The sequence below is a fragment of the Aspergillus affinis genome (genome assembly GCF_023601865.1).
Source record: "Aspergillus affinis strain CMG 70 chromosome Unknown NODE_62_length_193083_cov_87_906428, whole genome shotgun sequence".
Taxonomy (NCBI): domain Eukaryota; kingdom Fungi; phylum Ascomycota; class Eurotiomycetes; order Eurotiales; family Aspergillaceae; genus Aspergillus; species Aspergillus affinis.
In genome coordinates, this window is record NW_026515843.1 from 146,302 (window position 1) to 173,329 (window position 27,028).

The 27,028-nt window shown below is 51.0% G+C and overlaps 10 protein-coding genes across 10 annotated transcripts; 4 read left to right on the forward strand and 6 right to left on the reverse strand.

The window, feature by feature from the left end:
• Positions 1-2,193: 2,193 nt before the first annotated feature.
• On the forward strand, positions 2,194-3,453 carry KD926_009055 (non-cytosolic lipase-like A protein; the record flags this gene model as incomplete). The annotated part of the gene is made up of 1 exon (XM_053101652.1): positions 2,194-3,453. The coding sequence occupies one exon, from the start codon at positions 2,194-2,196 to the stop codon at positions 3,451-3,453; it is 1,260 nt and encodes a 419-aa protein (XP_052954817.1).
• Positions 3,454-3,737: 284 nt separating this feature from the next.
• KD926_009056 (uncharacterized protein) lies at positions 3,738-4,965 on the reverse strand (the record flags this gene model as incomplete). Its single annotated transcript, XM_053101653.1, has 2 exons — positions 3,738-4,709; positions 4,762-4,965. The coding sequence occupies 2 exons, from the start codon at positions 4,963-4,965 to the stop codon at positions 3,738-3,740; spliced, it is 1,176 nt and encodes a 391-aa protein (XP_052954818.1).
• Positions 4,966-5,853: 888 nt separating this feature from the next.
• On the reverse strand, positions 5,854-6,765 carry KD926_009057 (uncharacterized protein; the record flags this gene model as incomplete). Its single annotated transcript, XM_053101654.1, has 2 exons — positions 5,854-6,664; positions 6,722-6,765. The coding sequence occupies 2 exons, from the start codon at positions 6,763-6,765 to the stop codon at positions 5,854-5,856; spliced, it is 855 nt and encodes a 284-aa protein (XP_052954819.1).
• A 1,577-nt stretch (positions 6,766-8,342) lies between these two features.
• Positions 8,343-9,056, reverse strand: KD926_009058 (Haloacid dehalogenase/epoxide hydrolase; the record flags this gene model as incomplete). The annotated part of the gene is made up of 1 exon (XM_053101656.1): positions 8,343-9,056. The coding sequence occupies one exon, from the start codon at positions 9,054-9,056 to the stop codon at positions 8,343-8,345; it is 714 nt and encodes a 237-aa protein (XP_052954820.1).
• Positions 9,057-10,537: 1,481 nt separating this feature from the next.
• On the reverse strand, positions 10,538-13,146 carry KD926_009059 (uncharacterized protein; the record flags this gene model as incomplete). Its single annotated transcript, XM_053101657.1, has 6 exons — positions 10,538-10,661; positions 10,870-11,465; positions 11,781-12,072; positions 12,135-12,304; positions 12,365-12,780; positions 12,831-13,146. 6 exons carry the CDS (start codon positions 13,144-13,146, stop codon positions 10,538-10,540), a joined length of 1,914 nt encoding a protein of 637 aa, XP_052954821.1.
• Positions 13,147-13,856: 710 nt separating this feature from the next.
• KD926_009060 (uncharacterized protein) lies at positions 13,857-14,891 on the forward strand (the record flags this gene model as incomplete). Its single annotated transcript, XM_053101658.1, has 1 exon — positions 13,857-14,891. The coding sequence occupies one exon, from the start codon at positions 13,857-13,859 to the stop codon at positions 14,889-14,891; it is 1,035 nt and encodes a 344-aa protein (XP_052954822.1).
• Positions 14,892-15,252: 361 nt separating this feature from the next.
• KD926_009061 (C6 finger domain protein) lies at positions 15,253-17,647 on the reverse strand (the record flags this gene model as incomplete). The annotated part of the gene is made up of 5 exons (XM_053101659.1): positions 15,253-16,201; positions 16,254-16,736; positions 16,789-17,312; positions 17,370-17,537; positions 17,591-17,647. 5 exons carry the CDS (start codon positions 17,645-17,647, stop codon positions 15,253-15,255), a joined length of 2,181 nt encoding a protein of 726 aa, XP_052954823.1.
• Positions 17,648-17,988: 341 nt separating this feature from the next.
• On the forward strand, positions 17,989-18,957 carry KD926_009062 (PHD finger protein; the record flags this gene model as incomplete). The annotated part of the gene is made up of 1 exon (XM_053101660.1): positions 17,989-18,957. One exon carries the CDS (start codon positions 17,989-17,991, stop codon positions 18,955-18,957), a length of 969 nt encoding a protein of 322 aa, XP_052954824.1.
• Positions 18,958-20,170: 1,213 nt separating this feature from the next.
• KD926_009063 (glycoside hydrolase family 92 protein) lies at positions 20,171-24,738 on the forward strand (the record flags this gene model as incomplete). Its single annotated transcript, XM_053101661.1, has 7 exons — positions 20,171-20,318; positions 20,375-20,407; positions 20,458-20,567; positions 20,624-21,444; positions 21,500-22,183; positions 22,240-22,818; positions 23,343-24,738. 7 exons carry the CDS (start codon positions 20,171-20,173, stop codon positions 24,736-24,738), a joined length of 3,771 nt encoding a protein of 1,256 aa, XP_052954825.1.
• A 1,186-nt stretch (positions 24,739-25,924) lies between these two features.
• Positions 25,925-26,410, reverse strand: KD926_009064 (uncharacterized protein; the record flags this gene model as incomplete). The annotated part of the gene is made up of 1 exon (XM_053101662.1): positions 25,925-26,410. One exon carries the CDS (start codon positions 26,408-26,410, stop codon positions 25,925-25,927), a length of 486 nt encoding a protein of 161 aa, XP_052954826.1.
• Positions 26,411-27,028: the final 618 nt, after the last annotated feature.

Here is a 27,028-nt window from a genome sequence, read left to right on the forward strand (position 1 = left end):
ACCCCAACGCAAGGGATAACCAATCCGGCTACATCACCACACAGATCACAATCCCTTCAAATCCAACGCGAGCCAATAAAACAAAGCAAACCATCCCTCCCTCCCTCCCTCACGTTCCATACACTTCATACGAGATATCTACTCCGACTCCGCAATGTCTCATGTCTCAAGTTCAGCCCAACATGGACGCATTCCACTAGTCCTGTAGATCCTATTTCCATGAAGATGAATGTTTCAAGTTATTGGGAAACAGACCTCATATGGAGTAGTGAAAGATCCATGATTGCCTCTACAAGGGACTACCTATCTATGCCTAAATCTGAAACATGTATTTAGGTAGGATATGTACATGTACTGTAGTTCGTGCTTCGGTGCATATTCTGCGCTGCTAGTTATGCTCTGCTCGGTGCTTCTCTGCAGTCTGCAGTAGAAACAGGGAACTGGGTTAAGGTCTGCTTAAAGCTTAAAGTTGATGAGGGGTTTGGTTATTTGGGGAAGGGTGTTCGCATGGTCGGAGGCAGTCTAGATGGTGCTCTAAGTATAGACGGATGGGTTTGGGTTTGTTGTTGCGTTCCTTGCGTCTCGGTTTGAGCGGTTGTTTATCTGGTTGGTCAGGTGGAGTTGAGATCACGATCGCGTTTAGAGAGGATGATCGATGGATTCAGTAGTTCTGTGATATTTATACTCCGTAAGAGGGGAGGATTCTTGTTTGAGAAAGGGTTTGCTATTTTTTAATCTTCGTGGGGCTTTAACTTAGACCGTAGGTAAATGCCTAGTAGAATTCGATGGTATGTCATGAGGTGAATTTATTGTAGAAAACGTAGGTTCAGGGCCACGACGTAGGACTAAATTGACGATATTGACTGCTTGAGCTCAACCATATAACCCATGAATGAATATATAAAGGAGGTGGAGGGGCCGGTGAGGTGTAGGCCTTTTGAATAGCTCACCGAGGCGTCAGATGCCTGGTTGCCTTCGGTGATGCCTAAGGCATCATACCGAGCGGTCATATAAATCCTTCATTGTACTCTATCGGAGGGTAATATGGTATGCCTTGGACTGCAGTAGAAAGATCACTCCATGAAGCATAAGGCTTCCAGATGATAATCGTTTGCCCAAATCCCAGACCAATTGGATCTGCGATGTTCAAGCCCCTAAATTGTAGGCTGGCGTTTGAATGCCTGAGGCAAGCTGCCAAGCATTTCGCCGTTTGCTTACCCCTATGAAGGCAACACCATGGAAGACCTCGATTCTTCCTACATCAATCAATTCAACCAGTCTTTTGATTGAGACATTCCTAGCTCATTCTTTTCATTGTTTTTGACCACTGCGGTGGTCCCGGGCGCCTAGAACGTCTACAGAAGACTCCCTGCGATTCGAAGGAATGAATACAACATAATAAGCATAATAAGATAGCCATGAAGATGATTTTCAAGGAGGAAGAAATGTCCCTTGGTATAGCGTATATACACAACATGCCATGGAGGGGCAAGCAAACAAGACTGCCTTGCACCTCAGGCATCCAAAACATCCGTATCGGTGCCATGCAGGTCACCTGGCTTGGTTTGTCATCAGCTCATTGCTTGTCCTGCTACTTTTGTACTCGTAGGGACGACCAACGGTTTCCCCTCTTTAAAGATTTTGCTTCGGTTTGAGGAAAGTTCTGATATAACATATCTCTGAGTTTTGTAGCAGAGAAAAAAGATAAAGTAACAATTTACAGAGAACAGGAGAAGCCTAAGGTTTTGATAACAACTCTGCAAAACATACTCTTGAGGGACAAGTTAGCAGATCATATTATATTAGACTGAAGCTATAGCAGGTTAACTTACAATTGTCAATTTCCAAATTCATTGCTATCTGTTGTATTAGAACCTATCTCAAACTATGACATACCTACATACAAACCTAGTCATTGTACCCCAATCTAGATACATTCGCTGATAAGTAGGAGGGGTAGATGTAAGCATTCACTAATGCCAACAATTTCCTGCTCAACCAACAAGAACCTGAGCATTCACTTCTCATTCACTGCTGAAGATGAAAAATTTTCACTGGCTTCACCCAGACAACTTCTCACTATATCACCTGTTCATATCCCTTCTTAACCGCTTCCTCTTCCTTCCTAATCACCTACTCCTCTTCTACTCCATTCTTTATCCTATCTATCCAGCATCCCAACTTCCTCCCAAAATGCAACTTACAAGCATCAACTCCCTCCTTTCCTGGGGCAATATCGACCCCGAACTGGACCTCGTTTGTCTCCCCTCCATCCAAAACCCTCCACCCCCCAGCAACCACCCACTCCAACAGCCCACTATACACAAGAAAAAGTCAGAGACAACTAACTACCCACAGTATCTCCAAGCCAACCCGGTTGTCAAATCCAACTATGTCAACACTCCAATCATGCAGCTGCGCGCGCAGGCTGAGAAACTCGAAACAGCGTCTTTCAACGCCCTGCCGTCGCTTGGGATCAACGAGACCGTAATCAAGATCCCTATGAGCGATGGCACCGAAAGCATGATTCGAATCTGTAGACCCGCTAAGGATACCAACGTTGCCTCGACCTCGACCTCGAAAGAAGATGAAAATGCACAGCATGATACAGATTCAGACCGCTCAGAACAAGAACTCACCCCCCTAATCGCCCTCTTCCACGGCGGCGGTTTCGTCGTCGGCTCAAACCTCCAAATGGCCATCTTCGCGCGCGTCTTCGCAACCCTCTACAAGGTAACCGTGGCATCGATGAGCTACCGCCTCGCCCCCGAACACCCCTTCCCAACCGCCCAAAACGACGCATGGGACGGAATCCGCTGGCTCAGCTCCCCCACCAACGCCGCCCTGCTCGGCGCAAACCTCACTCTCGGCTTCATCGTGGGCGGCGTCTCCGCCGGCGGAAACCTCGCGATCTCAGTAACCCACCGATCAATTCTTAGCCCGCTCGCGTCGCCCATAACCGGCCTCTGGACTGCGATCCCGCCCACAACCAACGAAAACGGCTCCTCCATCCCCGAAGAAGCCCTTAGCTCTTGGATCTCACGAGCCCAGAACGCAGACGCGCCCTGCCTCTCCTTCCAGGATCTCGTCTATCTCCAGAGCCTACTGCACGTGGACCCCATGAGCGGGGTCTATTCGCCGTTCATGGACCTATGCACATTCCCCGCGCTACCAGCGCTCTATGTCCAAGTTGCAGGGATGGATCCGCTCCGTGACGACGGGCTTGTGTATGAGGCTGTGGCGAGGGAGATGGGGGCGCAGACGAGGGTAGATGTCTACGGGGGCATGCCCCATGGATTCTTTTATTATTTCCCGCGCCTGAAGCAGTCGGTGCGGTTTTTGGTGGATGTGGTGAGGAATATGGGGTGGTTGTTAGGGAGGGAGGGGGAGATGGATGAGGAGAGGGTGGTGGGGGTTCTTGGGAAGATGGGGAGCGGTGGGGGGTCTTCTTGATTTTTTTGTCTTGAGTTTTTTTTTTTTTTTACCTTCACGTTTGAGACTTGGGTTGTACTTGTGCTGTGTATTTTCATTGGAGGGGAATTTGGTTGTGGGATCGGTATGCGTGGGATGGACATGTGTAACTACAGTACGGAAGTTATCTGCAGACAGCATGATTGATTTTTTAAGGAATGGCTGACTCGCGTTACCTGCTCATACTTCCATCCATCCATCCATCCATCCATCAATCTCGCCATCTGAACCAAACAAACCGAACGTAACTCAACTCAACTCAATCCCTAAACCCTCCATCTCACATCCTCATCCTTAATAACATACTCCCTCAACAAACTCTCCCTCTCAACCTCATCACCATCCTCATTCCAATTCCCATCACAATCCCTCAAAACAACCGGAACCCTAACCATCCTCCCATTCCCCATATCCATACCCATCCTCATAGCCATACCTATTCCCTCACCCTTAGATCTCCGTTTAGCCAACCCACCCCTCACGCACCGATACACCGCCACAACAACCCTCCCAACCACAAAACCAACCACACAAGTCATCACGCCCGCCGCGGCGCCAAACACAGCAGGCAAAAGGACCGGCTTGACCAGTCGGCCAAAGTTCCTGTTAAGACCGTGTCCATGCCACGAGGGGTGATGGCTTCGGTAGTCATGGTGAGGGTGTGTCCCGGTGGGAGGGATGGTGCGGTGAGGGTCTTTGACGTTATCGGTGGATTTGGAGGGGTACTGGTAATGGTGATGATGCTTAGGAGGAGGAGGGTAGGAGTAGACGAGAAGATGGATGTATTCTTTCGTAGTGGTTTTGATGGCATGGAGCCAGGATTGAGGGGTGTTGATGTTGTCGTAGGGATGAGGACGAGGATGGTGGTGATGGTGAGGAGGAGGGGGGAGAGGGGAAGTAGTGAGTTCGGTGATTGTGAGAGACTTGGATTCAGCTCCTACTCCAGAGCCAGAGCCAGAGGTGGTTGTAGTTGTGGTCAGTCCGACCATCACGACATGATCGCTGGCCAGTCGACCGAACGCATCGAGAAGCTTCAATTTCAGCAGATACACCTCTCCCAGGAGGGCGGTCGGCTCGCGAGGAATCGGTTTCGCGTCGAGTGCATACGACAACCTGACTTTCTCGTCCAGGCCGGATCCGGTGTGTCGGATAGCCGAGAACTCCATGGGCAGGGAGGAGGGGAGGACGACATCCTGGTTGGCGAAGAGGGTGTTGTTTTCCGTGGCAAAGGTGATTGTCTGATGGGGTTGTTAGCATTACGGATGGAATTACAGATCCAGATAAACAGACCAGGTAGCTGTCTCGATCGACGACCTCCGAGCACTTGGGATCTTCCGAGAAAGCGCACTTCGCACAGGGAAGAATGACTGCGTGAGGCGAAGGCTGGGCGATGGTCGCTTGCTCGATTATATCGCGATGAGGGAGAGATTGGGCCATGGTGGCGGCGGCCAGACCCAGGGCCAGGGCTGTCAGAGAAAGAAAGCGTGGGAGCATGGTGATCATAACAAAGGGCGTGATACGAAGAAAGAAGGTAACGAGCGTGTGTCTGTGTCTGCCATCTACCGAGTCGGTGGACGGGTGGCAGTGAGATGAAAGGAGTGTGAAAGAAAGGGTGGGCCAGACCGAGCCTATATAGTGACGGAGTCAGCGCTGATCACAGAGAGAGCGACTAGCCTAAAGAGACTCTGGGGAAAACGTGCGAGAGGCTCGTCTACGCGTCTCGGTTGGAATTGACGGAGTATATCTGTATTCTGTAATCGGATTGAATGCTGTAGGGTTGCTGCCACCACACCCCTCTGTCCTAGAATTATTCATTCGACTCTACTCGGCAGATTCCTCTACCTCGTCTATCCATCGGCCATCGAATGAAATTTCTTAAAACAGGCAATTGTGGTTGCCTACGGTGTCCTCGGATCCCGCCAGCGACAGGCGATCGGCGCCGCTCGGTGGAGACTAAGACCAACTAAGCTTTGATGAAAAAAGTCTCTCTTATGGCGCAATGAACTGACAGGAACGGGTTATTCCCTCCTGTCTGCTAATTTAGAATTATCATTCCGATTTTTCTTCTCAACTCGAGAAACCCCTTAAGGGAACAGGAAGGGCAGAATTAAAAATAAATCCAAGTCCATCTGAAACAATCCGGATCAACCATCGTGGCTGCGCAAATCCGAGACAAGTCCGACCGAACCAGACCCTAATCAGTAAACTAACCAACCAACTAAGCAGCGAACCGAGACATCCAGGGGCTCCGTTGACGGGCACACGAAAGCTTGGCCATTGAGGTTATCGCGTAGCCCGGTGGGGTCTCCTTTCTTTCCTCGACTAGGCTGCCACGATATAGATTGGTGCATTGCTCAAAGGGTCCAATCGCCCTAGTAAAGACTAAGTAAAAACCACCCCCCCATCCACCACCATCGTCTGCCCCGTCACATAATCCGAATCCTGTCCTGCCAAAAACCCGCCCACCAGCCCGGCCACATCCTCCGGCCGACTCGTTCTCCCCAACGCCACGTTCCGATCCGAATACAGGCGCAAACTCTCGCCCTTCCCACGGCCCTCGATCTCGCCTAACCCCGCGTCGATCTCCTCCCACATGTTCGTATCCACGATGCCGGGCGCATACGCATTCACCGTGATCTTGTGGCCTGCCATCTCCATCGCAAACGCCTGAGTCAGACCCCGCACGGCGAATTTACTCGCCGAGTAGATGCCCAGCGTCGCGAAGGGTTTATGCGCGACGATGGACGCCGCGCCGAGGATCTTATACACCTGGACACCCGCCGCGGAGAGGGGATCGCCCTGCGCGATCATCTGCCGGGCGGCGGCGACGTAGCAGTTGAACACGCCGGTGAAGTTGACGGAGAAGATGCGGTCGATGTCGGCGGGCGTGCTGGAGAGGAGGGGCTTGACTTGGGAGATTCCGGCGTTGGCGACCATGAGGGTGAGCGGGCCGAGTTGGTGCACGGTTTCTTGCACGAGGGAGGACACGGCGTCTGCGGAGGTTACGTCGGCTGGGATTCCGATGGCTTGTGGGCGGGGAGATGGAGCTTGTGTGGAGGTGGATGCTGCAGTTGGAGGAGGGAGGTTGTTGAGTTCGTCGACAACGGATTGGATTTCGGTCGCTGAGGAGGGGATGTCATTGATGCAGACCGAGTAGCCGTCTTGGACGAGGCGTCGGGCGATAGCTTTACCGCTGCGTAGAGTTAGGCATTGTAGAGGTTGAATATGTCCCTGGTGGCAGAAGACTTACATTCCGCGAGCGGAGCCGGTGACGATAGCAGTGCGACGGAGCATCTTGATCCAGTACCAGGATTATCGACGTGAAGAGTGGAGTGGGGAAGGAGGGCGTAGATACAATTGTTGCATTTATAAACAACTCCGGTATACTGACCTGTCGGGAGGGGAAAGCGGGGCAGAACCAGGATTCGCATCATCGCTGTCGATGATTGATGGACGCATGAATGGGAAAGTCTTGGAAGGAATGGCTGGCTGTGTAAGCTGCGGGGGTGATTGCATTGGAATGGATGGCAAAGAGTAAAATAAAGTTCTGTGGTATAACTGTAAAATCTTAGTAGCAGCCTAGAGATGAGGGCATCTTCAAATGCTCAAGTGAAGTATACCTCAACACCATAAATCCCCTTTCATGCTCCTTAAGTTCCTCCCTCCGCACACAAACCAACCTCATCCACCCGCCCCTCAAGCTCACACTGCACGCGACACCGACCTCAAAGCCTCCATCGAAGTTCTCCCCCCTTACGATCCACCCCAACCAAGACCATAGCCGGATGCAGCACATTCACCGCCACCATAGCAAAGAACATCAACATCGAATCAAACACATACATGAACGCTTCATGACTAATCAAATACCCATCATTCCCCTGCGCATACTCAATCAGACGAAAGACCGATCTAATCAAGATCAAAACACTCGCAATGTACAGGCCTCACAGAACAGCTTCGCAGTTTCGACCGAGGATGCCCGGTCTAGCAGAGGTGATTTGCGGTGTTGGTCTGGCACGGATCCGGGGGGAGAACTTCGATGGAGGCTTCGAGGTCGGCGTCGCGTGCAGTGTGAGCTTGAGGGGCGGGTGGATGAGGTTGGTTTGTGTGCAGAAGGTGTATATCGGTGGAGTTGGAAATCGATGTGTTCTTGGGAGTCGCTCATGGTGGACTGCGTAAGGAGAATGGGGAGCTGAAGTGGTGGACAGTCTCAGAAAGTATGATAGCATCAAACTGGATCAGACAATGGCTTCTATGTAATAGTTGGTTTCCCCTTAAACATAAGGACTTCTACCTGCTGAAATAGCTTCTCTGCCATAGTATACCAGTCTCATCTACATTGGGTTCAGTGTACGACCATACGAGAGCCAATGGAACGGCGGACTCTCAGCGGACTCTGTAGGTCTTTTCCATCTAGATGACCGATCCGTCCAGGCAATCAGGGCATCTGTAGTTCCGATATGCGGGATAAAAGAGCGGATTTCTCCTCTACTGCGACAAAGATTTACACACTCCACGCCCCTGAATAGAAAAGGAGGCTGCGGAAATAACCAAGAGTTACTTGCAGCATCTTGGCGACGAGCGGATACGACAGTACCTACGATTACGGTCAGCGGCCTAGGTAGTACCTTGGACCAGCCAATGCTCCTGAGGGGGATGGTTGGTCTTCGACTCCTATTCAAAGACACATGGTAGCGGCTGTGTTATCCATTCAGTTTCATCTTAATCGAAAAGTTAACTACAAAAAGCCGACGTAGAGTGGCGAAAACTCCGTGCCATTGAAAAGCGACTATGAAAAACTCAAGGCCCCTCGAGGATCATATGCAGTAACACATATTTCACGGGGCCCTTATTTTGTAACAGTACAGCTAAAGCCCCTTCTCGAGTGCATCCGCCATATCGCCCAGAGTGTTAAACCTCCAGTCATACACATACTCATCCATATTCCCCATGATCGACCCCGGTCTGACAATCCAGCTCGAGCGAATCCCCATCTTTCTCGCAGCATGATGATCATGAAACTGACTCTGAGCTGTTTGAATAACCCTCTCCTTCGGAACACCAAATTTCTCCTGCGCCTCGTGCAACATATACTTAAAGTTCCTCGGATCCGGCTTATAACTCCCCACCTCCTCAGCGGTAATGACCAAATCGAACGGGAAGTTCTCCAAAGATCCCGCATTCGAGCCCCTAAAAGACTCAGCATCCACATTCGAAAGACAAACCAGCTTAAAATGCTTCTGCAAACGCTTAAGAGCATCTATAGTGTCCGGAAAAACAGGCCAGTCCCGCACGGACAGTCCAAAGGCTCTGCTCTGCTCAGGAGTCGGCGCGGGCAGCCCCAGACGCGCCGCCATTTGGGGATGAATGGCGGCAACGAGATCGGCGTACTTCATCGTAGGGGTAGCACTTTGCTGAGCCCGTTCGCATTCGTAGTACGCGGAGAGGATCTGCTCGCGACTGCGGTGGATCCCGCTGGCTTCTATCAGAGGTTGGAAGCCATTCAACGCTCCGGTCTCCCAGTCGATGAGGGTGCCGTACACGTCGAAGGAGAGCAGGCGGTATTCGGAAAGGGTAGTCATGGTTTATTTTATCTGCGAGCGGGCAAGAAGATGGTTGTTTGTGATGCATAAAGATTTTTAATGTTCAACTGATCAAATGCAGGTTTTTGGATCTGGAGATATTCTTGGGTATAGATGAGAATGTAGAAAATGACCATGAAAGATGATTCAACGACAAGATCCCATCGCTATTTAAAGACCCTGTTGACGTGGCCATATGGCTGAAGGGTCGTCTTCAGCCCCCTCGCATTCGATGCCGGTTCGCTTAGAAGTTCATAATATTATCGGAAAGCAATCCGATATCCAAGGAGAAGCTCATTCTCAAACCAGGCATATTTCTCGAGACGCCTCGCATTGAGTCGCCAGTATCGTCTTAGTATGGCGGTCACTCATCCGATTGGTGGCTACTCTCTCGGCCTGTGGATACTGTGCCAGTTGATAGTCTGCCTATGCTCGGCTGCGTTTCCTTTGAAGCCTGTGATCAAAAGCAGCATTTGTAATTTGGAAACTTGCAGTCGGGAAGCATCCGGGTGCATGTACCCGGCATCGGGGACGTAAATACTGCAAGACATCTATGGGTAGAGCTAAAGAGCTTTCCAATGAGATCAACCTTTCCCCGCCCCTCCTATAATCATTGTTCTTTGACCGTCCCATCATAAACCTCCCAAAGGATCTCGTCTCCCTGGCTCAAAGCCAGTAACGTTGTTCTGGAACGCATACGCCAAACCCCCTGACGACGATCAAAGTACCCTACGCTACCTTCTAAGCAAATATTGTCATTATCAGGTCGGATCATTTCGGCACCGCTACAGCTTATTTCATTGTAAAGGACAATCCTGGTCCTCGTATCATGCGACTTGAGACCAGACAGGCCTTCTCTGGCGCGACCGGCCGCAACGCAGGCCATGTGAAGCTAGGCCCATACGTACACCGACATATAGTTAACATATAGGTTTGGTTGTTCGATTAGTCTTCCGCTCAATAACTAGAAAAAAGGACACTAAAAAGCGGAGAACAGTCGCAATGATAATACTCTAGTTTTCAAATATTCCTTAATCAATCGTACGACAAGCATCTGAACTGCAATCAATGTACTATAGTTCCGAGTCCAAGATACTACTTATTATATTACAAATAGTCCACAAAACCCACATTATCTGATTAAACTCTCGATAAGTACTAGTAAGTACCCAGTAAGTAACCTTGGAATTTTATACAGTCTGTTCCAACCCGCACACCTTCCTCGGCCACCTCATCCACCCCCGTAACTCCTCATCCAAGAGCCCCTCGATCTCAAAAAGTAGCTCATGGCACCACCCACTTATAAACCAAAACCCGTCAAGCCGATGCAAAACAACACAATAAAACTCCGTAAGGGCCAACGCCACCGGCGCCATGCGGTGCATGCAAGATATGAAATCCCGATGCACTAGAATCGGCCACACGAAAGCAGCCCCCGGCTCGAGTGGTTCATTGGCAACACGCATGAACCGTAAGGCTGTTCATAGCTTTGATATAGCATCTAGATAGACGTGCCGCTCTTGGGTATCGAGGTCTTGGTTTCTGATGAAGTCGGCTAGGGCTGTAAGTTCGGCTTCGGAGGAGAATTGGTCGGTAAGATGGCCACTTTCGGGACGCGTTAGCTTCTCATTTCCTATCATCATATTATTCCGTGGAGTTATTGGAACCATTTGACAGAGAAGCGATACCTTGATATATTCATAACGAGACTATAATCCTCATGAAGTAAAGGCCGCAAAGAAGATTGCTGAATCTCCCCCCTCCAAGGAGCAAGGATAGTCTCGACGCCCCGACACATATTAAAGATTTTCACCAACATATCCAGCGACGAAAGCGAGTTCTCCCTACGACGAGGATGTTCCGGGCCTTTCTCCATTGCGCGCAAACCAGAATAACCATAAGAGAAGACAGACCAAACAAAGGCACACAATTCGCGGGCGATATGTCGGCGAGTTTCTCTCTGAAGCGCGCTAGCGATTTGTGCAGATGGTAAGTAGATAGAGCTGCGTAGTCGTGCCTTTTGTTCTCGCAGTCCGCCGAATGAATATGCAATGCGGATAATGCGAGGAGGCCGTCCATAAGGTAGTCGCACGTGTACGCCTCTCTGGGAAGAGCGATAGCCCACGCGTCCTGGATTTCGTCGCGATGGGAAAGTGTCCTGGCGACTACGGTGGTGAAATGATGCATCAGCTTAAGGTCTTGGAACGCAAGGTCCGCTATGCTAGGACAGTCATAACGCGAGGAGGGTCCTGCAAGCAGTTCCATAGCGCCGATGACGGAACTGGAGGCTGTTGCATCGGCCGTGTGTGTCGGGCCGTTCCCACCCACAGGACTTCGTCGCTGCTTTTGCCCTAGATTTGTCTGGGATGGTTGCGGTGCGCCAGGATGAGCGGAAAAGGAGCGCCAAGCCTAGATCTTGGCGGGTCTGATCTATGGTGCCTAGAACGCTATCTACATACTGGTAATGAGTACATTGGATCTATTCATTATATAACAAAAATAATTATATTGAGAGGTTAGAATAGAGTAATCCTGGTTCCTTAGTACTTACAATACTACTGTCCAAAGGAAAAGGCGCGCCGGGCAAGTAGCCACGGACGAGGAAACATACATGCCTACCCTATAGGAATCCTTCCTCGTTTGTCTCTCCCAAATATACTATCTTCAAGCAGATCCCAAGAGACAAATCTACCCTCAACCCACTCATGCATCAACCTCGCGCACCTCAAACTCAAACATCCTATTCGACTCCACCGAATGCTCATTCTGCAATTTAGTCGCGCACTCAACCCCCGCCGCCGGAACACGATACTCGAATGTTTTACCCGGCCCCGGCAGTCGTCCATCGGCCAGCGCATACGGATAGGGCAGATACTCTGGCATTAGACCCAGTTGGACCAGCACCGTCGCTTGATCCCAGGCGATGTGCTCGTGGTAAAGCCGGTCGCCGCGAATGTTGACGATCGCCGTGAAGGGGACGTGGAGGAGTTTGCCGGTGGGTGGGATCCCGGGGATCCTTTATTGTCAGTATCAGTTTGATCTTTGCGGTTATGTCCGCGCGAGGAAAGAGAAACATACATCCAGTCAATCTGCATGTTATGAGTCATATGGCAGATGAATTCATCCACGACGCGATCCACGCCGACTGTACGACTGATCAGCTCCAGCTGGGTATCAGCGGGATTCTGAAAGATGAAATGATGGAGATAGAAATTGCTGAGTTTTGCCCGGCCAATGCCCCCAGTCAACTATCCCAATCAGTCAGTATTTACAACAAACTAGCCAAGGCACGCGATCTCCGAACTCACCGTCGTCGTATGGTTTACATACGGCTCTTGCACCATAGTCGCCATGGTCTTTTCGACCGACCGGTCCTCAAACTCGTAGAACGTATGCTCTTCCCAGATCTTCTCGAGATCGAAATACGGTCCGTCGAGATGCTTCTTCATGAACGTGAGAGATCGCGTATGCGCGACTCCAGCCGCCGAGGCGATGAAATCTGCATGTCCGGGGACGATGAATTCAGAGGACAAGGCCTCGGGATACGAGTAGACTTTTGTCTCGTGCGAATGGATTTGATCACCGGCTGCGCCCGTAAGATGCAGAAGCACCGGGACGTTGGGGATGTCGTAATCCGAGAACGACACCACGGCTGCAAAAGACTGTGCAACTTCGTGGAGGAAGCTGGTAAAGGAGGGAGGATATTCGCCCCTCGAGCCGTACACTGCATTTGTCAGTCAATCCACAGAATCTGGCTGGATGGGAAAGACAGACCTAACAACGCGAACTTGTGCTTGTCATCGCACTCGGGCAAAGAACGCAGCTCGTCGAGTGCTCGTGTCACGCGTTCCAGCGGCGACTCATTCTCGCGATCGATGGTGACCTGCACCACGGCGTAGCTCTCCTCGGCCCACTTCTGCAACGGCGCCGGATCCAGCCCGGTGTTTTGGTCGGCGCAAGATGCATGGCTTTGCGGGCGCAGCAGCACTAGTCCCGGACCCTTTCCGCAGCGCGAGAGCGGGGGTTGCAGAGTCATGTCGGGGCCAAGGGAGTTGGCGGGGGGGAAAGAAGTGGGAGTGGGGGAGGTCATCGCGAAGTATATCGGTTAATAGAGGGGGCTGGTTAAGGCGAATGTGGTATAGGAAAGGGTGAATGGGTATGATTGTTGTTGTTGGAGGGACAGCAGCTCTTTAATCTTTATCAGGACGATCGGACAGCCTTACATGTCTCCACTTGGCGATTCTCGGGATTTGCGTGGGAATTGCATGATTGGGGTAAGGGGAATGATGTCGAGATGCACCTGAGTACACAGACAGAAGACCAGCGAAGGCAGGTAGAAATTCGGCTGGATCGAGGTGGAAGCAAGAGAACGGTCAGCTTATGCGCTGAGTAAAGAGAAGTAGACCAGAGTTGATAGGATGAATGAGAATGACCCCGCAGCGGTGATTCTAGGGCAGTTTATCCTTGGAGATAGGTCAATTTAGACCAGCTCTCTGGCCAAAGGATGGCGGAGCACCAAGTCCATGCCCCATGGGCCCGAGCATATCCTACCCCAAGTATATAAAACCGCCCAGAGCACTCAGAGCACTAAAAGCGCCAGGATTGCAATCCTGACAAGTGACTAGCCATTCCCGCTCTCTGATTGGCCCACTCAAGATTACCCACGTGACCCCAACTATCCCATCACGTGCCTCTCTTTGTCCGCCAAACAACAGCTACAACAGCTTCACCTCCAGCTCCAGTTCGATCTCCACGACCTCCACGACTGGCGCTCCCTTCCCCTCCCTCACCTGCTCCACCATGAACGCCCAATTCCAAGCAACGCTCTCGGACTTCGAATCAAAACTCAATGCCCTAATCACCAGCCTAACCACCTCCCCGACCGCCGCCGGCGCCCCCTCCGCGGCCGTGAACCTCCTCAACGCCGACGACTCGCTCACATCCGCCGTGGAAACCCTCCGCCAGCACCAAGCGAACTACGCACGGATTCTGAAACTGCGCGCCGAAGCCGAGAGTCTCGAAGATCGCGTGAAATGCATCGTGCGCGACGTGGTCCACTACGAGAACGAGATCCGGACGACCTGCGACGGCGACGACGACGACGAAAATAGCGATTCGGATCTGGATGAGGATGACGAGGACGATGACGAGAGCGATATAGATGAGGAGGAGGGCGGTGGAGGAAACCGACCCCGTCGAACAGGCCTCCGCAAGACGAAAGAAGTCGAATACAAACTCCTCCTCGACTTTGCGCGCCGCATTAGCAAATATAACCTGCAGGCAGCAGCCGACGCAGCAGAGGGGATCCACGGGAACGAGACAAAGACACGGAAAAAGATCGAAGGGGAAGATCAGAATCAGGATTCCGAGATGACAGGGACGAACAACAACACGAACCCCAACGCCAACGGCACAGAGACAGAAGGCGGACTGGGCGTGGAGACGGTCTCGTCGGTCACGAAGGACGCGACCGCCTGGCTGGACGAGTCGGCCAATTTGACGCGTCAGGTGTACATGCTGCCGTATCCGATGGAGGATCGCATTCGAGGGGGCCTGATGGGTCAGATCCAGCTGGCCGCGGCGGAGGGACGGCCTGGGTTCGACGCCGACGGGGAGGTGGAGCGGTTGATTCGCGAGGCGGAGGGGTCCGGTGTGGCCGATGCGATGACGCCCGTGCAGCCTAAGGAAAGTGCCTCCCATGCAGACGAGGCGGCCATGGCGGCGGCTCATGCGGGTTCGGCGGCCACCAGTGCTGGGCGGACGGCCGCGCCGCCGCCGAAGCCCAAGGCGATGCTGGATTTGGATCTCTATGATCCGGACGAGGATGATGTTTGAGGAGGAGGGGGATATGATTGGAACGGCTTTTTCTACGAAAACTGGAATTACAACACAGTCCTGTCTGGTTGGATTTGGAGAAATCTCTTTACTTTCCAAACTCTGCGGCAAGCCTTGGGATAATCCTGTTGTGATACTCTACCATGCCTGAGGTTCGATCGGATATCATCTACCACAATATGGCCGATCGACTGCCGTCGATCACATCCAGACGCAGATCTGTCACATCCACTATCTCTGATTGACACACTCGACGGGGTTACAATGTATTTAACGATCATTACGATATCAACGGCCATTACAAACATAAGTGTACATTTCACATTTCACCCTCATCAAAACGTAGAATCCTGCCTCCATTCTACGTCTGACACCACGCATGCTGCAACTTCTGCACCTGCTTAGCCGTCACCAAGCCCAGATCGGCCTCAATGCCCCTCATCAAGTCCCTCACGATGGCCCGCTCCTCAGGACTCTCAAAGCACTGCCCCACGGCATAAAGAAGCGGCACCATAAAAACCCGCGCCGCGCTCTGCGGCCTCCCCAACGCAATGCCACAGATCTCTTTGCACCGATAATCGGCCTCCTTAGTGAGCTCGCGATACCCCTGGAGCCGATCAAATGCGGTGCTAGGGCCGCTGACGGCGTCGGAGGGACGATTGAGGGCGAGCGCGAGCCGTCCGAAATGGTACTGCTGCATGGCGGCAGCGCAGGAAGTCAGGCTGTAGAAAATCTCGGGGAATGGCATGTGGTGGATATCAGGGAGTTTGGAGAGGTCTTTGGGATGTTGGAGTCGGAGGCAGGGGCGGAAGGTCTCGGGCATGCGTTCAAGCCAGGCTTGGAATTCAAACTGGAGTTTGAGCCAGGTGGATGTCGTGGGGTGAGTGGAGGAGGCAGCGGCTGGGGGTATGGAGGTGGTGGTGTTCGGAGGGGAGGGGATCGGTGTTTGACCGGTCCATTGTTCGAGTTGGGACTTTTTGGACTCGGCGAGAAAATTAATGACCTTGTTCAGGAGCCAGATGAGGTTGTTTGTCGAGAGGTCTTCTGGTGAGGGGCGTAGGTTGGATGAGTTGCTATTGGAAGATGAAACGTTTCCCTGGTCGTCGATGGGAATGCCGGCGGCACTCCACAGTGGGAGGTTCTGGTGGTCGAAATGTGGAGGTAATCGAGTATAGTATGAGCTCAGATAATCTTGCCGAGCCAAGTTCCAAAAGGATGCCGCCGTGCCCTGGGTAAATGTGGGATGGCCGGAAGTCAGATGGTGTAGTTTGAGCAACGAGGTGAATAATGGTCCGATGCCCCGAAGCTGCCTGTAGTTCTGGATGTTAGCCTGGTAATATTACGCATTGAATGGAAACACACAATTGCCAATTATCGCCGGATTCATCCAGCAGCTTATAAAGAATGAGAACTGTAGCAGCTGCTAGTAAGTTTTCTGTCTTCTTCCAGAACTCGCTAGCTGCATGCTCTTCGCCGAGTGATTGAAACCGAGGATTCTTCGTGTGAAGATCTAGCCACCGTCGAACGATCTCGACCGGTGACTCTAGAACGGCAGAGCTGGACACGGAGTTGTAAGCATCTGAGACGCTGGCATTCATCTCGGAAGCGGCCAGATAATAGTAATTAGCAGCTTTTAGAAACCAATCCACCTGCGCCGAATTAGGGTACGTTTCCATGGTAGCGGGGCTGGTGAACATCCCGCTACCGACGTGCAGTGCCGCGCCTTTCATGCGTCCTAGGTGCTTGGCGGACAGGGCAGCTATGGCAAATCTGAGATATGAGTCATTGATGGCACGGATAGGTACGAAAGCACCGAAAAACTTGTTCGAGTCGGAGAGATCCAGCCTATTTGAAGTGAGTAGAGTTCAAGCTGGATCGCCCAGGGTTATATACGTACCAAGGCCCCAAGGTTTCTGAATAATGCCGTATAAGAAACGCTATTTCATGCTCGGTTCCCGTCATCAGTTCGGAAAAGATATCTTGAAACTCCTCCCTTTCGCTTCGTTGGGACGGGCTCGCAGACTGCGTTATCCCAGCGTTTGGTGAGAATGGCTTTTGCCTGGAGTCACTATATACATTGCCTAGATGATTGAAGTTTTCGTTGAGTGCATTGATTGGGGTAACTGGACTAGGGCCGACACTTCTACTAGAAGCGCTGCGCGACTGGGTGGAACCTGTCGTATCGACGGGTCCTGTTTCCACGCGCGAGCTTGTTCGCTGGCCCGGGAGGGATGCCGAGAGAGGTGGAGACGCTATCGCGGAGCTGATCCTCGGATCTTGCATAGGAGATTGCCATTCGGGCTGGTGTACCCCGGCAGGCGGCCAATCAGTAGGAGGTGCCAATTCCGATCGGGGAGAGGGGTTGTTAATCGGATGGGGATCCAGATTGCGATTTATGGCTTGCACAGGATCGCTAGCAACCTTTTAAGATGTCAAAACGCATTGAATGATGATGCCAAGGAAGACCAAGCCTCTTACATCTTCGGGGGCTTTGGGCGCATGAGGCCGCAAACTGCCGTCTTGGTAAGGCGCATATCGACGCCGTACCGAGGCGCCTTGATCTATGAACTTCCGAGTCTGGACATATCCAGGACACTGAACGCCAGCCGTGCTGCAACGCTGACAGTGTGGACGAGTCTCGTCACACTGTGCAGATTAGCATAAGATCGCGAATAGAATGAATCACACGCAGAACGAACTTTGAGATGTCGCTTTTTACAACGCTCACAAGCCTTGTTTGACGGTACCCCGGGCATTCTTGCCACGATTAGGACAGAGTTCTCTGGAAAGCTAAGTGATAACGTTTTCTGACACTCGCACCAGCTGGAATTATTATCTCACGGTGAATGCCTGCAACACCGTCCCAGTATGTCGCTTCCAAGAAAGCCAGAACATTCTTGGAGAAAGTGTGAATGAGCCAGGAGGGCGTTCGGTGGAAACTCGGCGAGTTTAATCAGCCACGGCACGGGACCGGGAACATCATTCCTCCGGCTCCTTATCGGGCGTCCCGATCGAGTATATCATCGTCGCCCCCCAAATTGTTTCATCGTCTCTCTGTCCTTCACATTTTAGCAGGTCCACTTCATTGTCGCTGGCAATGCTTCGAGCCCCACCTGATAGTCTAGGCCCATCGCAGCCATCGACACAGCAGAATAGCTCGCCGCATCCTCATTTCCACATAGAACGCGAGTGGTCAATGCGTCATTTGCCATCGGTAAATAGTTTCTACAAGTCAAGTAGCGTTTCTGGGGCCGAGAAACGTCGGATTTACGATGAATGGACTAGTCAGTATCTCGTGTCGAACAACGCCAGTCTGGCTCGTACTAAACATCATTCAGGCGTTGGAAAACCACACAACTTGATCTGCTCGCAATGTCGCAATCCAGATGACTTGATTCCTTGCGAGACCTGTTGCAGGTCCTACCACGCCGCTTGCCTCCAACGACTTGAAGGATTATTTCCTCCTAGGCCTTTTTACTGTCCGTCGTGTCGACAGAATCAATGGGATCAATCGGTTCAATTTGACACGCCTCTTCCGTCGTCCAACGTGTCGCGGAGCAGCACTCCGAGCGTGCATGGCCCCAGTAAAGTTAGTAGTCCTTCCGGCTACAGCGCATTTCATCAACATCGGTCAATACAAACGGTGGGACCCGGTCCTTGGGAGACTCCCAATCTATCTGTCACATCTCCACAGCAAGTCCAACAGCTTCACCAAACGCCCTCTATTCAACCAGAATTACTTTCCCAGGCTAAGGAGTTTCTGATGACCAATGGAAACTTCCCGGCTGATCAGGAGTTCTCGGTCGAACTGTTGTCGAAATTAGGATTCATCATGGCGGCTGTGGAGTCTCAAAACGCACTTCAAGCTGAAAATCGGAATTTGAGAGAGGAGAATGCAAGTTTGCGAAGTGATAACGCTAACATGAGAGATTACTTCAATGCTAAACTACCAACGCGTGAGCCCATGATAAATACTCAGGCATGGGAATGCTCAACAGATATCCCGAACACGACAGCCGATCCAGGCGACAAAGCATGGGACAGGATCGTGTCTGATATGATTTGAAAGCTCTTATTCGATCTATGACAGTATGCCATGACCGTTGACCCACTGGACTAGCAAAAGAGCCGGTGGATGCCAACTACCAACTTTCAGACGATGGGTCGCTTTGTCGGCCAAGTTGTTCGACGAGTGTTTATGTTTAAAGTCTCCTCCTCCGACATGTGGCCCTGGGCTATGATTCCCACGTAGGTCGGTCGGTTCCATAGTGTTTCCGTCGGAATCTCCCAGTCTACGGGTTAAGGATGGGTGTCTATTTCTTTGGGCCTCATGTTTCCGGCAGAGATCAAGTCCATCACAATTCGTTGGATGGTAACTAGAGTCGGGCGCTTAAACCCCTTTTACCTCCATGCGCCACTCTCTCTTCATTTAGGGCCTGAGGAAAACTTGAGAGATTTAATCCTGGTCAAAAAGCTCTTTACAAAGGGATATATACATAGGGTTTTAGACGCCCGGTGTCAAACATTCTGCTCCTTGCCAAGCCCTTCATTGGCCATTTCATTTGTATATGTACAATTGCATTGAAGACCTCTGTTTTCTAGCCACGGCGATACAGCTCTTGAATCAATGCTGTTGATTCAAATTTGAAAAGTAATCATTATGGGATCAATCTTTGTCACCGCGGTGGTTGCCCCGCATCGAACCCCTACAGAAACGACTCCACCCCGGTCCTCTGCGGAGTATGAAATGCGGGCAGGCGATCGAGTCGGCTACCGATTTTCGAATTGTTCCTTTGATTGGATTGAACTCCGCCCCCCTGCAGAGTTACATGCGTCAATGCAGTCACTGCACGATGTGACCACGGCCTGTCGCGCTGCTATTTTAGGGAACTTCTCTGCCAATCGCCGCTGCCATTGCCGCCGTGTGCTCAACGGGCAATGGGAAAGGGTTCGGCGTGAATTACATAAATAAGAAACAACCTGCCGACAAAATGCATGGTGAAGGCTCCTTCTGTTTCTTTTCCCCAACGGTTTGGGAAACGGGGTATTGAATTTGTTTTGTATACCATTCCCCGTGTCAACAACTGTGGAATGTGGTTCTGCGTCATACCTCAGTTTATTTGTTGTCAACCCAGCCGGCCACTGCAAGTCTTGGGCAAGGAGTGAATGCTAAAAAACCAAGGCACTCTATCCCTGCTGAAATATCTTTCTCTGTCCTCATCTAGCCGGACGATCCATATCCCCAGACGTAACGTCGCTTCTGCATTCCGATCCACAACATGGCATCAAGCCATCGTTTTACGAAGCTTCAGCACATTTTCTCAATCTTCTTATCGTTTTCATGCATTGCATACTCTCAAAACGACGATGAAACTAAATTTGACGTCCTGGATTATGTCGACCCGCTTATCGGAACCGCCAATGGAGGTGAATGAAATCCATCTTCCAGCATAGCTGTGATTCTAACCGGACAAACCGCTCAGGACATTCTTTTGCCGGAGCCACGCTTCCATTTGGTAGGTCTTAATGCTGTAGTTGATTGCACACGCTGCTCATAAAAAACTAGGTATGGCCAAAGCCGTAGCCGACACCCTAGGAGAGAACCAAGGTGGTTTTGCATACGACACAACAAAGGTCACCGGGTTCTCTCATATGCATGACTCTGGAACTGGAGGCGTAAGTCATCGAGACAGTTTATCAAACATGTGCCCCTAATTACTCACACTACGTAGGCAGCTTCCTTAGGCAACTTTCCCATTTTCGTTCATCCCAGTTGCCCGGAAAATGATTTGAGCAAATGCAAGTGGCAGCAAAACGACAGGGCAACAGTGTGGAAGAAAGATTCCCCCAAAGCCAGACCTGGGTACTTTGGCATCGAACTGGAAAATGGTGTTCATGCTGAAATGACCGTTACGAACCGGTCGGCTCTGTACCGCTTCAACTTGAAGGATGTTAGCGAGCCTCTAAATCCGGTTGTTCTTGTTGACTTGATGGACCTTCCACAATCGCGATCGAAAGGCGCCGCCTCGGTGGATCCGTCTACTGGGAGACTTACTGGAAATGGCACGTTCAATCCCAGTTTCGGGCAAGGGACTTATAACCTACATTTTTGTGTCGACTTCAAAGGCGCCGCAGTTCGCGGGACAGGATCCTGGAACAGGAACTCGGTGACACCTGACCAAAACAGCATCGACATTGCAGAGGGTAACGCTGTACGCACAGACTCGGCTGGGATGTATACGCGATTCGATGCTATAGAAACGAACGGCTCTATTCTTGCGCGAGTGGGCGTAAGCTTCATTAGCGTGGAACAAGCCTGCGGGAATGCGGAGAAAGAGCAGCCCGACTTCGACTTTGCCAAAACTGTTTCTGCCGCAGAAGTGGCATGGACGGACAAGCTGAATGTGGTCAGTGTCGATGCGGATGAGGCTTCAACTGATCTTCAGAAGGTTTTCTGGAGTGGAATCTATCGCACCATGATCAGTCCTCAGGACTACACCGGGGAGAATCCCTTGTGGGAAAGCGATGAGCCGTACTATGATAGCTACTACTGGTGAGGAACAATGTTTCCGTAACATTGTCATCTGAAACTGCTGACACGGGCATAGTATCTGGGACTCATACCGCGGGGTTCACCAGCTCTTAACACTAATGGACCCGTATTCTCAGTCCTTGATGCTCCGGAGCCTTGTTGATATTTACCGTCACGAGGGATATCTCCCCGACTGCCGCATGTCGCTTTGCAAAGGCTGGACTCAAGGCGGCTCCAATGCAGATGTCTTGATCGCCGAAGCTTACCTGAAAAAAGTGGAGAATATCGATTGGGACACCGCATATGAAGCCGTCGTCAAAGACGCGGAGGTCGAGCCCTCGAACTGGGATGTGGAAGGACGAGGAGGCCTTCGCAGCTGGAAGAACCTTGGCTATATTCCCAAAAATGACATCGACACAGACGGCAAAGGGTTACACACCCGCAGCGTATCTAGAACCCTGGAATACGCCTACAATGACTTTTGTATCGCAGAGATGGCCCAATTGATGGGTCATGATGATGACTATGAGAAGTACACACGGCGCGCGTCCAACTGGAAGAATGTTTTCAAGAAAGATCAGAAGTCATACATCAAAGGCGTGGATACCAATTTCACCGGCTTTGTTCAGCCCCGACTTACCAACGGCACATGGGACTATCAAGATCCTATATTCTGCAGCCCTCTTATGAACTTTGATTCGTGCTACTTGAATGCCAATGGTCACGAGACATACGAGGGCAGTTGCTGGCTCTATACCTTGTACGTTCGCCCTCCCCTAAATGAGCGAGCTAAAACTAACAAATTCATCAATAAAGCTACGCACCGCAGGATATGGGCTCTTTGATCACAACCCTCGGCGGCCCAAAGAGCTTCACTACGCGGCTAAATTATCTTCACGAATCCGGAGTCCTCTACGTCGGCGATGAGCAAGCCTTCCTCACCGTCTTCCAATATCACTACGCAGGCCGACCCGCCCTTTCCACCAAACGCGCCCATTTCTACATTCCTTCTCAATTCAACACATCGGTCTCCGGAATCCCCGGCAACGATGATGGCGGCGCGATGGGCTCATTCGCAGCATTAAGCATGCTAGGACTGTTCCCAGTCCACGGTCAAGATGTCTACCTGATCAGCGCGCCTTTCTTCAAGGAAATCAGCCTCCGAAACAAAGTTACCGGGAAGATCGCTACGATTCGGAACCTCAATTTCGACCCCAGCTATAAGGCGATCTATATCCAGAGCGTCAAACGGGATGGTAAGCCGTGGACGAAGAATTGGATCGGGCATGATTTTTTTGCTGAGGGCGGTGTCTTGGAATTGGAGCTGGGGACGAAGGAAAGTGCCTGGGGAACAAAGATTGAGGATTTGCCTCCTAGTATGAGCGAGTATCAATGGTAGATTTGTTGGGCTTTACGTTGACGTATCACCTACCTGGGTAGCCATATCAGGAAAGGAATTGATCGATTAAACTCAACTATTGAGACAACTTGAGTACAACCCTAAGAAGACAATAGTGAGTAATTATCAGAAACATCTTATAGATCAGACATCACTCAATCCGGGTTACTGCTATGCAAAAGTTGACCTCGAATGGGTGCAATGATATACATAAATTTGGTTATGCAAGAGATACACCTATACGCATGATGCGGGTCACTGGACCAAACCAAACCCTAAGTTGAAGGAAGAAGATTTATATTCTGAAAACTATAAATCGTCAATGTATCACCCCAATGCAAATAAATTTCCGGCCGAAGGAGCAGATTTATGAAGAGTTATAGTTAACTAGTTACACCAAGGATATGTTCTGATGAGTCATCTCGGTCCGACAAATCTCCGACGACCTTAATCAATGCCAATGATGTCTCGGTTGGGTTCAAACTATCTCATACATCTAGAATATTCATCATCTCTCTAGTCCTCCTTTGATGCTGGGAAGGTGGGCTCTGTCGCGCCCGCGGCACAATCTGCTCGGACTCCGCAACCGTAAAGTCCACGCCAGCTTGCACTGCCGGACCATTACCAACATCTCCCCAACCAGAGTCTCGATCCACCAACAAAAGCATCATGTAATTCACCCCAGCGTTCCCCGACAGCGTCGGGCGTTCTTCACAGATGCCATTCCCACCGTGCTCATCCCACCCACCATCTTCACCACCTTGCTTCTCGGTCTCTGGACTTGGAAATGCTTCTGGATCGTGGTCATGCAGGACAAACTTCTATACATCGCATGGCTGCCGCCGTTCGCGCGTTCTGAGAAAATCACCGACTACGAATCTCAATGCAGTCCTGTGCAATGGGATGAGAAGCAGATCCGGAGTTTAGATGGGACAAAGCTAGCTGTTTGCGAGGGACGGATGAAAAGCCCCCCTCCTCCCCACGGGGCCGCTACTACTACTACTACTACTACTACTACTATTGATATGGCGAATTCTCGCCACGGCAATCCGGAGATGGTCGCGAAGCGGAAAAAGCGCGTCATGATCTGCTACTTCCAAGGAAATGGTGGATCGACACCTCTCCGGCTCCCGTTGCTCTCGGATACGCTGCGCACGGTGACGTCCGCGTCGCAGGACGACAACGTCGAATACATCGTGGTGGCTCTGTCCTACCGCGGATACTGGACGTCGTCAGGCCGCGCGACGCAGTCAGGAATCGAGCTGGACGCGCAGGCATTCTTGGCCTGGGTCTCGAAGACTTATGCCGAGCCGGACACGGACCTGCGGATGATTCTCTGGGGCCATAGCCTGGGGTCAGCGGTTGCGAGTACCGCTCTCGCGACGTATCTGGCTCGTCAGGGCGATGGAAGAGGTTTCTCGGAGCCAATGTCGAAAGGAGACGGTGATGAGGCCGGGGTGGTGCCAATCACTGGGCTGGTTATGGAGGCTCCGACGTCCAGCACAAAAGATATGTTGATCAGCTTGTATCCGCAGAAGTGGCTGCCGTATCGGTATTTGTGGCCATTTCTCTGGAATAACTGGGACAGCTCAGTCTCATTAGAACGGATGGCGGAATGGAGGGATCAGTGCCGATGGGGAGAGGGTGGACCTGGCGAACAGATGGTGGTGGTGGTGCCACGGTCGGGAATTGCGAAGCCGAGACGGATGACCTTTTCGCCGCCGCCCATCCTTATGCTGTCCGCTGAAAAGGATGAAGTCATCCCACCGCACGCAGCAGATCAACTAGAGGCGGATGCGAGGAGGCTAAAGCTAGTACTACAGAGAAAGGATGTGACAGGTGCCATGCACACCGAGGCCTTGGTCAAAGTGGAAGGCAAGAGAGCGATGATGGAGTTTCTGCTTACGTCTACCTAGCTGGATTACTGGCGGTGAACGAAGAGAGGATGAGAGACCCAACTTTCCTCCCAGACACAAACTTGTCAATATATGAGACCAGGTGCTCGACGGAAGACGAACTGAGCAACGTTAGAGTTTACACCACCTCCTTTCTCAGATCCAGAAAACAAGGCGCTAAGCCTACGGTTATGGGAAAGGGCAGAAAAAAGCAATAATTGTATTTGAGGGAAAATAACTCGATCTCAAGATGCTGCCGGCTTCCTCGTCTTGACCCTTAGATCCGATAGAATCAATCCTCCGGGGGGAAACTTAATGTTGCTTGGGGGCTCTTTGAACGTTCTGATCCTCTGGGGATCCGCCAGCTCCATGATACCAGGATATAAAGGGATGTCCCAGTTCTCGCACGAGTCCTCCTGGAACCCGACTATCTCGTTGAGCTTAAGAGACTTGGAGACTACGACTTCAGCTGCACAGGCCATGCTTTCCCAGACACCAAGTTCTCCAGTCATCAACAATCTATGGACCAGTGGCCTAGTCATGAGAACAGGATAGCGCTCTTTTTACTTTGCTTAGTGGTCACACGTGCTGGTAGTATAAGCTGCGACCTGTCGGCTATTCCGATGGGAAGTTTGTTACAGGCAACAATCAATCACAGAAAGACCTGTCATATCCCCTTGAGGGTTGAAATTAGACTGGGGGCTCTTTATCTTGCATTTCAGGAAGGGTTTATGTTGGTTAACCCAATTTATGCGCATCTGTGCGACTATGGAGTAAAAATAAGTATTCTCAATGAACGCTTGAGGCTTAATAGGTGAAAAGTGTATGAATAACTTTGAGAAATTTTGAAAGGAAACGTGTTCAAGCAAGGATAGAGGCGGAGATGGAGACAGCGACAATGGGGAGTGAATATGAAAAAGCTATGTCTGCCGGAGGACGATGGAAGTACACAAAGAATGAAAGCCACATTGGTAACGAGAGAAGCAGCAAATGAAAGGCATCGCCTTTTCAATTCACCAAAAATCAGTCAATCGCATGGTTGTAGTTCCCAGGAATAGACCTTGAACCGAAGTCACCGTGAACACCATGGAACATTCTCCCCCCCCACAAAAAAAAATATGAAGAAGAAAAAGAGCACAATCTCCCTCTCTTTCGGTCTCAAAAGAATCTAAATGCTGTTGCATACAATGCACCCAAAAGTTCCCCATTACATTCCCGCGACAGCCACCACAACTGCAGCAAATAATCCCGGTAGGATGATTCCGGGCCGGAGAGCCCCGACGCCATCGTCGAACACGTCGTCTACTTCATCTTTCACGTCGTCTTTGATATCGCTAGCTCCGTCCTTAATGTCGTCTCCAATGTCACCGGCTTTATCTCTGAGCTTGTCCAAGACGCTGTCGTCATCGTCGTCATCGTCGTCATCGTCGCGATCATCTCGCTCATCGTCGTTATCGTCGTTATCGTCGTCCTTGTCATCATCATCATCCCGAGCATATAATTGTGGAAGGCGTTCATCACTCGCAGAGGCAAGTGCCGACCGATCATCAAGGGCTTGGATTGAGTGTTCCTCGGGGGCAGCACGGCGCATGATATCGAGCGTTGAGGAAGAGGGCGGCGTTATGATTCCAGCGAAGACAGAAGTAATAGGTAGAAGAAGGGCGACGCCGATTGTTGGAAGTTGGAGGTGCATATTTGCAGATGGATCTTATTTACCACAGTTCAGGAGCTAAGATAACTCGATAATTCTTCTCAGACTAATAGTGCGCAAAATAAAAGGTATGACGAAATGGATTATGTTTATGCTGTTCTTGTAACTTTGGTAAATCGACAAGAGATGAGAGAGAAACTGAGATAGAACCAGTGATAGAACTAGCTGAACTAACTCAGGACCTTACACTGCTTTAAATATTGTGAGCCTCGATGATGAAACCCCATCATAATCATCTCTTCCTGTCCCCCTTTCTCCCGAACGGGTCAAACATGGCGCCTCTCGCTATCGCCGTCAGATGCCAACGCCACTACGTCCATGCGTGCCACATTCGCCCATACAACCGGGCAGTGCCAGCATGCTGACTCGTAGGGCTGGCTAGCAGCAATAGGGGCCGCCAGCGGTGAAACGAACCCATCGTAGATAGAAATGACGCAGCGCCAAGCTCCATCCAACGTAGCTCAAATAAAATTCTTCGACGGACGAGCTAAGACGCATTAAGTTTCTACTTGACTAGAACTATTTCCAGATTCGGTCAAATGCAACGCTCGCTCGTTTGAGCTGAGCCCCCAAATGCGCTGTTGCTGTGACTCGTATTGG